Raw genomic sequence first — 14,517 nt, forward strand, 5'->3', positions numbered from 1 at the left:
TCTCTCTTGTGCAGTGGGCTTGTGGGTAATCACTAGTGATGGGAATTTTGAATCATTTTAGTGACTCGTTAAATCTCGTTCATCAAAATGAACAACCAAGCACAGCTAAGGACATGTTACGATAAACAGAATGAGCAGCTCACCTCTCATATCTTCTAGTCTGGGTTGTTCATTATTTTGAATCTATTGCACTGCATAGCGTCTATGGGAGTCACGTGACAATAGAAAGAACGACTAGGATTCAAAGACTCATTAAGAAGAATCGTTCAATTTGTTTCCTGTGTACTGCACTGCATAGCATTTATGGGAGTCACGTGACAAAAGAAAGAACAATTCGGACCGAAAAGACTCAAATGTAGACTTTTTTCTGAACATAACCTATGGAGGTTTTACGATGCTTTATCCAGTGCTTTGTATAAAAGCCCGTGCAGTAAAAAATGAACGAATTACTCTCCGAGACTAATCGTTCTTCTGAGTCATGTTAAAGATTTGTTCAAAAAGAACAAATCATTCATGAACGACCCATCACTAATGCTCAGTCTCAGTGTGTGTGTTGACTCTTGTATAGTCAACATCTGTGCATGCGTGTACTGTTTATTATAACATTGTGACCACGTGTGTGTGTGTGTGTGTGTGTGTGTGTGTGGTTAAAGCAAAAGCAAGTGTCATTAGAGAGGTCATTAGTGTCATTCCTGTCAGAGAGCAGTGACTTCATTAGTGTGTGTCCACACAAATGGTTCCTTGTTAAAGATGTTTCCCGACAGGTTCTCTGTCAGGTTTATCACCCCCATCTTGTCTCCTTTCTCTCGCTCCCTGTCCCTCTATGTTGAGCGACATATGCTGCCAGTGCCACTCCACTCTACCCTATGAACCGGTGTGACGCTTGGGTGTCCTGTGTGGCCTGCTTGGAATGCATATGGTGACTATGGATGGTTCCACTTTACCATAAAGACGGTCCTGGCCTCGGGGTGATGCAGACAGCTGTTCTCTCAAGACTTGTGGCTGCAGTTGCATGAGGATGGATTCGCTGTTAAGTTACACCCATCACTACACCCCTAATGTAATGCTCTAATGCTGAACTTTAATAAAACATAAATCAAGTAAAACTCCTAAAAACGTTTTTTTATCTAAACGGTTCTTTAACTTGCCGTTGTATGGCTAATCTCTGGATTTGATTAACATATTAGTAAAAATCACTTATCCCTAGAGAAATTATTCTGAAATCAGAATTATTTTAGAAATTTAAATTACAAAGCAGTTAAAGCAGGTTTTCACACCACACAACTTCATGCAAAGTAAACATGTAAAGTGTTTTACTTTAGGGTAAGCAATAAACCTGACTGCAGAAAAATATGATGGAACTAAATGCTCAGTTAGCATCTAACCCGAATTCACAAACCTGACGTCACAACACACTTTTCCCTGGACCCGGACAGTATCTTCGAGATGACAGAGGTGGGCAGATTACAAACAATAAACACTGAAGGTCCCATATTTTACTACTTTTACAGAGCTGAGCATCGAGCCAGAGGGAGGGGCTTATCTTATATGATGTCACATTATCTCAGAGACAAAGGATTCTCTTACTTAAACACATTAAATCCATTATCCATAGACATCTTTAGTCCCAGTATGATTCTACATATGTAAAGAGTTTAGTAATGCATAAGAATAAAGTCCAGTCTCTACTCTCTGTGTGTGTCACACTTTGTCGTCTTAAATCACAAATAAATATTTTTTTAGTTTTTTTTTTTTTTTACAAGTCGTCTTCAGTACAGCTCTATACATGTCTCACAGAGGAGACAAACAGTGGCTGTGGGTTTCAGTTTATTAAAAGCATTATTCTAAACACAGCCATTACAGTCCCACTGCTCGTCACGTTTCATCTCTCCTAGCGCTCCTGGAAGTGCTGTTTTTAGACATTTAATTCTATACACCTAATTTTCAGTTTAAAGTTTAATCCACAGGAAACAGGGGCTGTGTAACGTGCCTGCTTCAAGACTTAAAATTTATTATTAAAAATGTAAAAAGAACACAACTTTAAAATATTTCGAAACAATCTAAATCTGTACAACTGTATCCAAACAATTTAAAAGACCAAAGACAAACTTTTAGCAGATGAAATAAGTTTCCTGAAAATCTGTACAAAAAAATCCTTTTTTAGAGTTTCTCCTAAAGGCCAGGTCGACTGTTAGTGTTCACAAGCTTTTCAAGTGTCTCATTCTTCAGTTATAAAGAAGTCATGTACGCATCATAAGACACTTAAACAGCAGCCTGCATGTGGAAAAAACAACAACAAAAAACTAGGCACAAACACTGAGGTCTTATAAATGCTGAAGGTTCTGCTCGGTCTCCTATAAAATGTCTGTAAATCAGGCATAGAGAACACTTTGAGAGTGTGTGTTCAGTACAGTCAGACACATGCTGCTTGCTTTTATTAATCTAATGATCCCCTGAGCAGCAGCACAGACCTCTTTCAGAGGCTCATCAGAAATCAAATCTACAATCTGATCCTAGATCAGAACTTTTTGCCTTTAGGTCACATGGCCTCCTCATATACTTGATCATATGGCTCAGAATCAAAATCGGACTCGGGCTCCGGCTCAGGCAGAAGCTCTACAGCAGAAATTCGGACTGGATTTGGATCACCTGGGGTTTTGAACGTATGCAGCGTGTTGTCCATCCTGCGGTCCCCATAGTCCATTGTGTCAAGAGGACCCAGTGGAGTGCGGGGCCTGGAAGGGACAAAGGTTTCGGCCAGAAAGGGCAGTTTATCAGGACCTCTGTCTTCGTTCTGATCGTATCCGATCTCCTTGTCCATGGGGCCGATAAAAGTGTGATAACTGTCCACTTGATGGCCGTTGTAAGGACCGCTTCCATCCTGTAAAAGGTTGCTGTACACCATGGTATCATCGATGGAGGTGTACACATGAGACTCGTTGTTGGCCCGTGTTTTAGGGAAACTGGCATCACCAGGAAGAGACGCGACCCCTTTGGGAATGTAGATGGAGGACCTGTTGGTCATTTGATGCTTTTTTTTCCTGTTGGTGAGAAAAGAGAGAAAGTCAGATACTATCTGAGTTTTGAATCTGTATAAACACAAATGAGGGGAAACAGGAGCACTAAGATGTTTGGCATAACCAATGTTGTAGAATGTAATATTTAATCCAAACATGTTAATGCACAACCACTGATTCGGATTTAACTGTAAATCATTCATATAAGCATTTACACAGTGAACTCAGATGGAAATCGCATGTGTTTGTTGAAACTTTCATATTTTACTCTTACACTTATCAGCCATAACATTAATACCACTGCCAGGTAAACTAAACAAGTCTATACTTCAGTAAACTGATGACAGGATCATGGGCAACCTGGACTCAAGTTTTGGAACACAGATCCTTCATTTATAAACCCCCCATTCATCTCGTCCGAGATGCCTTTGTCCTGGATACCTAGAACTCGCAAACGCCGGCGTAGAGGCAGAAGATTTGGCGTTTTGGTTCGACTGAGACAGCGCACTAACAGAGCACCGCTCCACAGCTGGAGAACAAGCTTTGCAAACTTCGGACACGAATTTCATTCCAGCGAGAGATGCTGGACCGCTGCGTGATCTGCCTTACGGAAATCTGGCGTGTGCTTCATGATCAACAACTCCTGGTGTGATTATGCAAACGTGCACCCAGATAAAGGTCTCAGCAAACTTTAACACAACTTTATTCAAATATCATTAAATGCAGCCCAAAGTAGCCTAATTGACAATAATTAAAACAATTAATTTACGAAATTCGTCTGTGTAACTGAGAGGTTGTAAAAACGAGTTTTGTGTTTGTAAACGGTCATATACGAGTCGTATATTTAAGAGTTGTACTGTTACAAACACACAAAATCTCATTTCTGTAAGCTGTCGTGGCCGTAGATTTACACACAAATCTTTTTTTTTACGCACAAATATTTTTGACAGTGATCTTATTCCATAGCAAGACCCTCAACTACTTAGCTGTAAAAATGAGATGAACGTATACCGCTCTGGATAAAGGCAGCTCCCAACTGCCATAAATGTACACCATATTGTAATTACCTTACTGCCATGCAAACTGCAATAAGCACGATGATGAGGACCACCAGCAGTGCTGCAGCCAGGCCCAAAATGATGCCCAGCAGTTTCTCTAAGAGATAAATAAGTGATTATTATTATTATATCATTATTGTATTATATTATATTATTATATATTCAATTACTAATAATGATTATTGGTATCAGTAGGTAACGATGTCCATCAGCTCTACATTCCTGAAATTACACCAATTAGAGATTGCTGTAATCAAGGAAAATTATAACTGTAAACACTTACGAGGTTTCTTCTGCAAGGAGAGCTGGCTTAGAATCGCAAATTTTCCTTCCATCGGTTCACAGTTGGACATGTTCAGGTAGAAACTCCTCAAAACGTTGTGATCAATCTCCAGCAACTGGTCCTCCCTGTAGCTAATCTCCATTTCCGAGCCTAGCTCCCGAATTTGGATCATAGCGTGACTGGCAGAGCACACTGGCCGGCTGACATTTGTGAAGCTCACCTGAGCACTGTACTCTTCTGGGACATTTACAATCCATGACAAGCTGGAGTCAGGCTTCATCGGCCCAGGCCAGTTGGGTGTCATGAGGCGTACAGGGGTCATGCTGACTGGAGAAACTGTGTAGATCAAGGTCTCTGAGAAAAAGAGCGGGGAGTTGAATGTGAATAACATGAAATACGTGGTATGAAATTTGATCAGTGAGCTCACGCCTACCTGGGATCTCTGAACTAAAGGACACGTTGAGGATAGGTGCTGTGTTCTGTCTTAGATCCACGTCTGCAGCAGCAGTCACTGTGATGTTGGAGGAGAACTGAACTCTCTGAATGATGCCTTTGCTAGCAGAGCAGAAGCGACCGATGTTGAAGCCGTCGGCTGTAGAGACCAGCGCAGATATTGTGCCGTCACACGGCTGCTCTCCAGGCACTTGCTGATACAGACTGCCCTGAGGGGAGCTGAGCTCCACACTGCCCTGCTCTGGAGCGTTCAGCACCCAGGTCACCTGCCTCAGGGGAGGTGGCAGGCAGGGGTCTACAACAGGGATGGTGAGGAGAGTCCCAGATACTAGACACAAGGATAAATTTTGGCACTTTAAAAGATAAACAATGTGAAGTAGAATCAGAACACTAAATCTTATTTATACAGTACCACATCACTGCATCACATTAACACACTGATTTAAGACTGCAAGTACTACAAACAGCTGTACACTTAACTCTCCATCACTGAACTTTTAAATAACTAAAAATTTAAAGCTAAAATTGTAATGCAATTAGACATGATGATCATGTATACACACACATACAGTATAGACACACACACACACACACACACTATATGTGCAAAAGTCTTCGCTTGCCTGCCTTTACACATGCATGTGAAGGCACAGACTGTATGCTGAATATAATGTAAACTTATAAGATAAAATTTAAGGGGGACCTGTTTAGTGGTTTTCGTTCCACAGTTCAGATTGTTTATAATTTCACAGTTCAAAGACATGCAGATTAAGCTAATTGGTGTTTCCAAATTAGTCAGTGTGTGTGTGTGTGTGTGTGTGTGTGTGTGTGTGTGTGTGTGTGTGTGTGTGTGTGCCCTGTGATGGATTGGGACCCCATCCCTTGTACAATCAAAAGTCTCAGTTTGACTCAAACACCCCTCATACAATCATAGCAGGTACAAACTTTTGTACAGGTACACACACTTTTTATTACTGCTGAAGGTACAGAAAAGGACTCTAATGGTTACCAATTGTCTTTGTGGCTGTGAGAACGAGTTTGTCCTTGGGGCAGTCCAGGAAAGACAGGTTGGCTTGGGAGCCTGCTGGCACTACAATCTTCTCCTGCACCACTGCATTCATACCCAGCTCACAGTAAGAGTCCTGATTCTTCTCTATCTGAAGACTTAGGCCTTCATCATTATGAAGATCCACTTTGCACACATCTAAACAGGACAGAATGACAATGAGCAATATTAATATGCACCATGCTCAGGGAGAACATCACGTTAAATCTCTAATTTAATCATATTACATGACAGTGTTTTACCATAACAGTACGGACACAGTGGGCCGTCATGGCAACCAGACCCCCGCCATGACAACTAGACAGGCCATTTTTTTATTTAATCTTGTCCATCCACAGGGAATAGGGAAATAATCATTTGGGTTTGGGAGTCTGTCAGGTTTCTCTTTCGAGGTGTCCACTTCGCATGATTTAATTGGGAAAACTGGGAACATTGTTATGCATAAACACAATACAAGAATATATCTAAAGAATGTGGCCCTGGGCTTTGTTAACCTTGGATTGCAAGGATAATTCGTTCTGAAAGCTTGCTTGTATATCAAAGTTAATTTTCCCCATAAGAAATAATGGAAACTCAGAAAATTCATTCCACAACCACACAGACACATGGACACACACACCCTCTATCTTGCAGACAAGATAGGGAAGGAGCCTGCTTTGTAGACATAACCACACCAGTTTATCGAATAAAGACTCTCACTAACCACACATATACACACACAAAATTAAAGATGCTTTACGTGCACACACATGGTGACAATGTTATAATGAACAGTACACATGTGCACGGATGTTGACTGTACGAGTAACATATGAGCATGGGAGATGATTACCCACAATTACGCAGCCCAAGACAAATAATTGTTTCATACTTAAACGAAACCCTAATGACAGAACAGTCTGCAAAAGATTTCAAACTGGGGAGGAGGTTCACCTTCCAATAGGACAACAACACTAAACATACAGTCAGAGCTACAATGGAATGGTTTCGATCAAAGCATAGTGATGTGCTGGACAGCCCAGTCAAGGTCCAGACCTAAATCCATTAAGAATCTGTAGCAAGACTTTAAAATTACTGTTCACAGATGCTCTCTATCCAATTTGACTGTTCTTAAGCTATTTTGCAAAGAAGAATGGGCAAAAATGTCTCTAGATGTGCAAAGCTGGTAGAGACACACACCAAAAGACTCTGGAATTGCAGAGAAACATAGTTCTACAAAGTATTGACTCAGGGAGCATGAGAAACACTGCATGAGCCTAGGAAATATACTGCCACTAGATAGACAAATATCAAAGCTGACCTATTAAATAAACAAGTCATTGCTTATTTACACACAAAAATGTACTTTTTTTTTTTACCTGGAATTCCACCCCTAAATACTGAGACCTGAAAGTTGAGCAAGGGCTCAGAACCACTGGAAACTTCAGCACAGTTTTTCAGAAGCAAGCTGAAGTTTCCCTGATAATTAGCAGGTTGGTCATCCATCAGTGTTTTATTTAAAGTCATGTTGGCCAGCTGGTAATTCACAATAACTGAATTCTTTTGGTTGCACTGTAAATGGTTGTATTTCACAAACTGAACCGTGAAGTTGTGCTTGGGCAGTACAACAAAGTTCCACATCATCATCTGATTGGGAGGGATGGCAGTGGCACTGAAGAAGTCTGTGTTTGATTTGCCATAAGGCAGGACGGCATTCACAGCAAACACTGTGCCTACAGACAAAAGAGGATCATGGAGAAAGTTTGGGTTCATTTGTTTTATTCATGCAACATTTAATCATCATCTGCAGTTTATGACGACAAACCAGTGGTTTATGAGTATATATATATATATATATATATATATATATATATATATAATTATTTTGTATTTTTTTTAAATGAACACTGCCGATATCTCTTAAAAGGGGCCACTGCACTTTAAACATTTAAACTGTAATGGTTTCCACTTCACAAGAGCAATTTTGTTCCTTACCGTCAACTTTAGAGTATTTAAAAGCATATGAGCTTTGCAGCGTTTGTTTGGGAACCTCCAGGGTTATGCGCCCTTTCCACACAAGCTGGATGCGAGTGATCGTGCCATTCTGACAGAACCTGCCAATGTTCATAGTTCCTGTCCGTGTATACGCTACGACCGAGTATGTGGGTTTGTCAGGACATTGTTCCAATGACTGGATCTGTCTCAGTCCTGGAGCTGGAAACTCAAACTGTAAAGAACTGGTGGATTGGACTTTCAGGTCCCAGATAAAGGTTCGGTTGAATAAGGTCCATTCTGGTTGTAATAAATCCAAGTTGCAATAGCCTGAACAATCTAACAGGAAGAAAACAGACTTAGTGTTAGTTCATGAAGAAATAGATCACATATGTAAACTTGGGGCTTTTGATAAAAGAGACTCCTGAATCTGGTTCAAAGTTCTAACGCTAAAGTTCTAAATAACTTTAATTTCCATTAAGTCCCCTGCTCATTACAGACAACATGGAGCGTGTCAAAAGGTCAAAGCTTTACTGTATATACAGAATGGTAAACTTAGTTTCTTCGTTTATATAGGTAGCTATATTGTAGGGTCTTCCCCCATTTAACAGATCTCATCAGCTCCTCATTCACCCACCGATTGACACAAAACTGTATAAATATTATAGACGTATTACACACATCCCTACACTACGTTCCAAATTATTATGCAAATGATATCTTTCTCTGATTTTCATAATTAGTCAATGCAAATGACAGTCAGTATAATTTTCTAGTTATCAACCCTAAGTGTATAATTTGAATTTTATTGAACAAACATCCTATTGATAATATTTATTTCAAAAATAAAAAAACTGAAAATGCACTGTTCCAAATTATTATGCACAACAGAGTTTTAACTCTTTTAACATTTTATAGGCTGTATAGAACTGAAAATGGGCTTTTGTTGAATTTGCAGCTTTAGGGGGTCATATTTACTAAAATTAAAAGCTATTTTAATCAAAAACATCCTAACAGGGCATGTTGCATCTTGACATAGGACCCCTTCTTTAATATCACCTTCAGAATCCTTGCATCCATTAAACTTCTGAGTTTTTGGACAGTTTCTGCTTGAATTTTTTTGCAGAATGTCAGAATAGCCTCCCAGAGCTGCTGTTTTGATGCAAACCGCCTCCCACCCTCATAGATCTTTTGCTTGAGGATGCTCCAAAGGTTTTGGGTTTGAGGTCAGGGAAGGATGGTGGCCACACCATGATCTTTTATGCCCATAGCAGCCAATGACACAGAGGCATTCTTTGCAGCATTAGATGGTGCATTGTCGTGCATGAAGATGATTTTGTTACGGAAGGCACGGTTCTTCTTTTATTACCATGGAAGAAAGTGGTCAGTCAATATACTTTGCAGAGGTCATTTTCACACCTTCAGGGACCCTACAGGGGCCTACCAGCTCTCTCCCCATGATTCCGGCCCAAAACATGACTCTGGCACCTCCTTGCTGATGTCGCAGCCTTGTTAGGACATGGTGGCCAGCCACCAACCATCCACTACTCCATCCACAACCATCCCTTCCTCATTCTGCCTTTATCTGCACGAACCTGTCTGTACACTGAATCAGCCACAAATGTCTTCACAGTATGATGATCACGCTTAAGTTTTCTTGAAATATCTAATGTTTTCAAACCTTGTCCAAGGCATTGCACTATGTGACGCTTCTCGGCAGCATAGAGATCCTTTTTCTTTCCCATATTGCTTGAAACCTGTGGCCTGCTTAATAATGTGGAACAACCTTCTTTAGTACTTTTCCTTTGATTGGGTTTATCTGGCAAACTAATTATCACACGTGTCTGAGATTCATTTCAGTAATCCAAAAAGCCCAGACAGTTTAATTTAAAAACTAAACATTTAATGTTGTCGACACTTACATCCAATTTGAATAATAATTTGGAACACAGTGTAGAATCAGTTTGAATGACTAATAACTAAAAGACGAGTGAAGTGAAGCAGTTACTGTGAGCATTCTGAATGAAACAGGAAACAAGAAGCATCTAGTCTCCTTCCCACTTACCAAACTTATTAATCTGAACAGTGAAGATGTCCTGTGGTTTGCTGCAGGTGAAGTCCACCTGAGTGTTTTCATCTTTACCAATAGTGTGTTGTGTATTACAGACCCGGGAGGAGCCTTCACCCACACACACAGAACAGTTAATAGCCTCTACTGTTCTGGTTATGGTCAGCTTGGTGTTACTGTCTGTGGTCACACGCACTGCATCTCCCCCTGCAGGAACAACAAGAGACGCACTTTCAGATCCAGTACTGGTTACTAAAGCACTTGATCTGGAGAGGTTAGGAGCCCTGCTCATGGGAAATCGATGTATAGCGTACATTAACATGATTCACATAAAAAAGAATCTTCCTTTGTACACACTACACAGATGCCCGAGGTTAAGATATGATTCATAAAATTGAAAATGACTGAAAATGACTGAATAAAAAAAAAAAAAAGTAGAAGAAGAATTTAAATGAGTTCAGGAATTATTAGTGTTAGTGAGCTATTCCAGGTTACTCCATCTCTGAAGAAACACATTAACTCACAAGTCTGGGCTTGAAACACACACAAATATTACATAAGTAATGGCACACATATAAGGCCTTCAGTACATTTACATTTAGGCATTTGGCAGACGCTCTTATCCAGAGCGACTTACATTTTTTTTTTTTTTATCCTATTACACATCTGAGCAGTTGAGGGTTAAGGGCCTTGCTCAAAGGCCCAACAGTGGCAACTTGGTGGTTGTGGGGTTTGAACCTGGGATCTTCCGAACCGTAGTCCAATGCCTTAACCACTGAGCTACCCCTGGCTCACACACAGCTGAATGCTTTAGATTTTTCTAATTAGCCACCTTTCACTTTAACGACCACTTCACATCCTTTTCAGCTGCTTCATGAGGTCATCAAACAGAACATCCTGAAGGAGTTTCCAAGGCCTTGATGGCTATAAATAGTGTGTACGTGCCATCAGGGTAAACACTGGCTAAAGAATCTAAAATCAATATGATGTGAAATGTACAGAATAAGATCATTCCACATGTGGTTTCATAGTTTATGTCTTCAGGTTTATTTAATGATGCAAAAAATATTATATCTAAAGAAGCTCCATGATTGAGTAGGTGTGTGCAAACTTGAAACTAGCTGGTACTCTATGTAAACACATACCCACACACCCACACACCCAGTCAGGTCCAAAAGTATTTAAAACAAAGATACAATGCATGTATGACTCTGTACAGCACCACAATGGATTGTAATCGATGCAGTTAAGTTGTGTTTGAAGCTCAGAGCTTCGGCTTTAAATTAGTTGAAACTCAGTCTGCTCCCTCATTACTGCAGGACAAGAGCTTCAAAGCTTCTCCATATCATGACAACAGAGTGAACAATCCAAATCCTAACTTTGTCATGGCTCAGGCCATAAGGAACAGTTGAACAGTGCGACATTCAATAGGACAACTATCTGTTGTTCACACACAGCTGCAGTTACGGGTATTCCGGTCTGACAACTTCCTGCCACGGCAACCTCAAAGGCAGCTCAGACACATTTGAACAGGGATTACTGTATAAACAACACAGCTAATAAAACTGTGTTTGTATGTGTTTAATTAGTACACCTACCTTGTGCCTACAATATCAGACATTTTATTAATTTGATCTGACGTATTGATGCACTTTGTAAGTACAGTTAATGTATGGACTCATGCACAATTTATCACTCATTCACAGTGTTTCATTGAAATCTATACAGTTGTCTCTCTAAGCAGTGAGGACTCCATCAGTGGGTATTTTATTAGACACACCTACATCATAATTCACCTTCACTTTCAGAGTCTGGAACACATTGTTCCCTACCTGTTTATCTTTCCTTAGACCTTGACTGGACAGTTTCTGATCGCAACGCTACTGCTAACTGGATGTCCTCATGCCAGCAGTGTTTATAAATCCCAGCGTTAATACTTGCGTGAAACACTGCAAATTACCAGTTCGATGTTGTGAACAACTCACAAACATGCTTAGTTAACAACGAATGACTGTCTCAACATAAATTTGCACAGTGTCTACTGATGTAACGTTGATTGTTTTCACCTCTCTATGACAGAATTGCTGAATCAACCTGATTGTGGAAAACGAACGCAAATAAGAAATTAATTCTATAATTATTGCAGCAGGGTTTTTTAGTTTTCACAAATCTGAATCTTACTTAAGCATTACCTACAATAATCCTCTGGGTCGTGAAAATTTAAATTGATTTACATAAGAAAGGGTGTGTCTGCCACGGTATCGTAGTGGCACTGTTGTTTTATACCTCCAGGGTCCGAGTCTGATTCACGCCTCGGGGTCTGTGTGCATGAGTATGTTCTCCCAATGCTCTGTGGGTTTCCTGTGTATATATGTGTGTGCCCTGTGATGAATTGGCACCCCGTCATACGATTGGATTGGGTGTACCCAAGTACCCCCGTGAGTCGCCATTGTACTCGGTTCTGTGCTAATTTGGTATTGTTCTTATATTGCATCATTCCGGCTTAGAATATTATTAAGCTATTGTCTTCTAGGCCTTCCTCTGCCTCTTTTCCCTTGAATTTTTCCTTCTAATTGTTTTATTTGGCAGTTTCCATGTCTTGATACATGTCCAAAAATCTGGTTTTCCTTTTCATGATATTTTCTGTCCTGATATTAGTAGTATTTCGTCACGTTTTTTCTTTCTTTCTATAAAATTATTTGGCTGTTTCTAAAACATCACATTTCAAAGTCATATAAATTTGTAGATAAAGTTTTGACTCAATGTCCATAATTTACTTCCATATAGACTTAGGACACAAGGCAGGGTACACCCATGACGGGGTGTCAATCCATCGCAGGGCACACACATTCACACACTGTCACATGCTTATTTACATACTACGGGCAAGGCAACTCTGACTAACCTAATGTGCATGTCTTTGTGTTTACTGTGGAAGGAAACCAGAGTACCCGGATGAAACCCACCAAGTGTGAGGAGAACATGCAAACTCTACGAACCACAGACCCTGGGATGGGAAACGAACCCAGAGCCTGGAGGTGCAAGGCGACAGTGCTAACCACAACACCACCTAGATATGACATAAGAGTTTAAAATTCTGAATCTTTTTGGAAGGGGAATTTTCTTTGATGTTTTAATCACAAATTTTATGTCATTAAAGGCACGTTTCGCAATTCCTATGCATCTACTTACTTCTTTGCCACATGGACCATCTGTTGTAAGTGAATGACATTCTGTGACTTGTTCTGTGTGTTGATCTAGTTTAATATTCATGGTGGGAAGTATTTCTGTAATTCTTGGTTTGATATATATATTCATGACACATCGTAATGATTAATAATTTCTTATCCATGTAAATGTGTGTTGTGGAAATGATTAGTAAATGATCCCTAACTGCCACTCCGGGACCCTGAGCAGGACTGAGAGTGAGTGTTAGCGCTGTGAGTGTTCAGACTCACCTGCAGCTCCTGCGCTCAGCCCCACCAGCAGCCCCACCAGCAGCCAGCTCATATTGGCTTCAACACACAAGAAACAAAATGTCCAACACTGCACTTGTCTTCAAAACACCTCAGGTCTTAAGCATGTTGTTGTAATTCGTTATCCGCGAGCCCTTGTAGCTGAGTCGCAGCAGCACTTCCGGGTTCCTCACCTGGCTGGGCGTGGCTCACCTGCCTGCCCGAACCTGACACGCACGGGCGAGGTGAAGCGCTGAGACGTGAGAGCGTGACTCACACACACACACACACTCACACGACGAACTTCACGCGGTGTAACCAAAGGCGTGAAAAACATATATAAATGTTTTTTTCTTTTACGTCTGCACATGCGCGCTGATTACTCCTGACGATATTATTATTATTTTTTTTATATTTTTATTTTTTTTTAAATCGCGCGCATGCGCATTTGACTCCTAACCGCGAGTTGGACTTACTGTGTGTGTGTGTGTGTGTGTGTGTGTCTCTCTCTCTCTCTACACTCGGATTCCTGCACTGTTTCCACACGCCCGAGCGCGCGCATTCCTGCGAAGGCAAAAAAAAAAAGTCCCCCCTGTGGGTCTGTACAAGTCACCAAGCACCAGGCAAATGAATGCAAATCTCAAACCACTAGTGAACAGGTTCAGCCGGTTACACATCATCATCTCTATCACTGTGCTCTACTGGCTCGGAATTTACAACTAGCAAAAACACAAAGTAAATGCCCCCCTATAGGAGTTGCTTGGACTCGTCAATCTCAAATATTACTCACTCACTCCTCATCTATCCCGCTTTATCCTGTATACAGAGTTGTGAGCCTATGCCGGGAGACACCCTGGATGGAGTTTACAAACTCCATGCACACAGACCCTGAGGTGGGGATAAAACCTGAACATTGGAGGTGCAAGGCCACAATATTACTATGATATGGAATATAGTTTACTAGGGGAAATATACAATAGTATATACTTCAGACATTTCTAGAGTAGCCACCACAGGACTTTATAGAGTACCAGGTTAGGCACTGTAGCAATTTACTATGCTAATGCACATGTACTATATCAGCAAATAAATACCATAACACTGGCAACAATACAATGATAGCATATATCATACTACAGGCAACAA

General features: G+C 40.6%; 1 protein-coding gene across 1 annotated transcript; it reads right to left on the minus strand.

Annotated features, from left to right (window-relative positions):
• Positions 1-1,990: 1,990 nt before the first annotated feature.
• cdcp1b (CUB domain containing protein 1b) lies at positions 1,991-13,602 on the minus strand. The gene is made up of 9 exons (XM_053491471.1): positions 13,375-13,602; positions 9,914-10,123; positions 7,852-8,187; positions 7,236-7,589; positions 5,821-6,015; positions 4,792-5,139; positions 4,359-4,712; positions 4,085-4,172; positions 1,991-3,041 (listed from the first exon to the last, which is right to left on the minus strand). The coding sequence occupies exons 1-9, from the start codon at positions 13,424-13,426 to the stop codon at positions 2,540-2,542; spliced, it is 2,439 nt and encodes an 812-aa protein (XP_053347446.1). The 5' UTR covers positions 13,427-13,602; the 3' UTR covers positions 1,991-2,539.
• Positions 13,603-14,517: the final 915 nt, after the last annotated feature.

Source organism: Clarias gariepinus, chromosome 3 (assembly GCF_024256425.1).
Source record: "Clarias gariepinus isolate MV-2021 ecotype Netherlands chromosome 3, CGAR_prim_01v2, whole genome shotgun sequence".
Taxonomy (NCBI): domain Eukaryota; kingdom Metazoa; phylum Chordata; class Actinopteri; order Siluriformes; family Clariidae; genus Clarias; species Clarias gariepinus.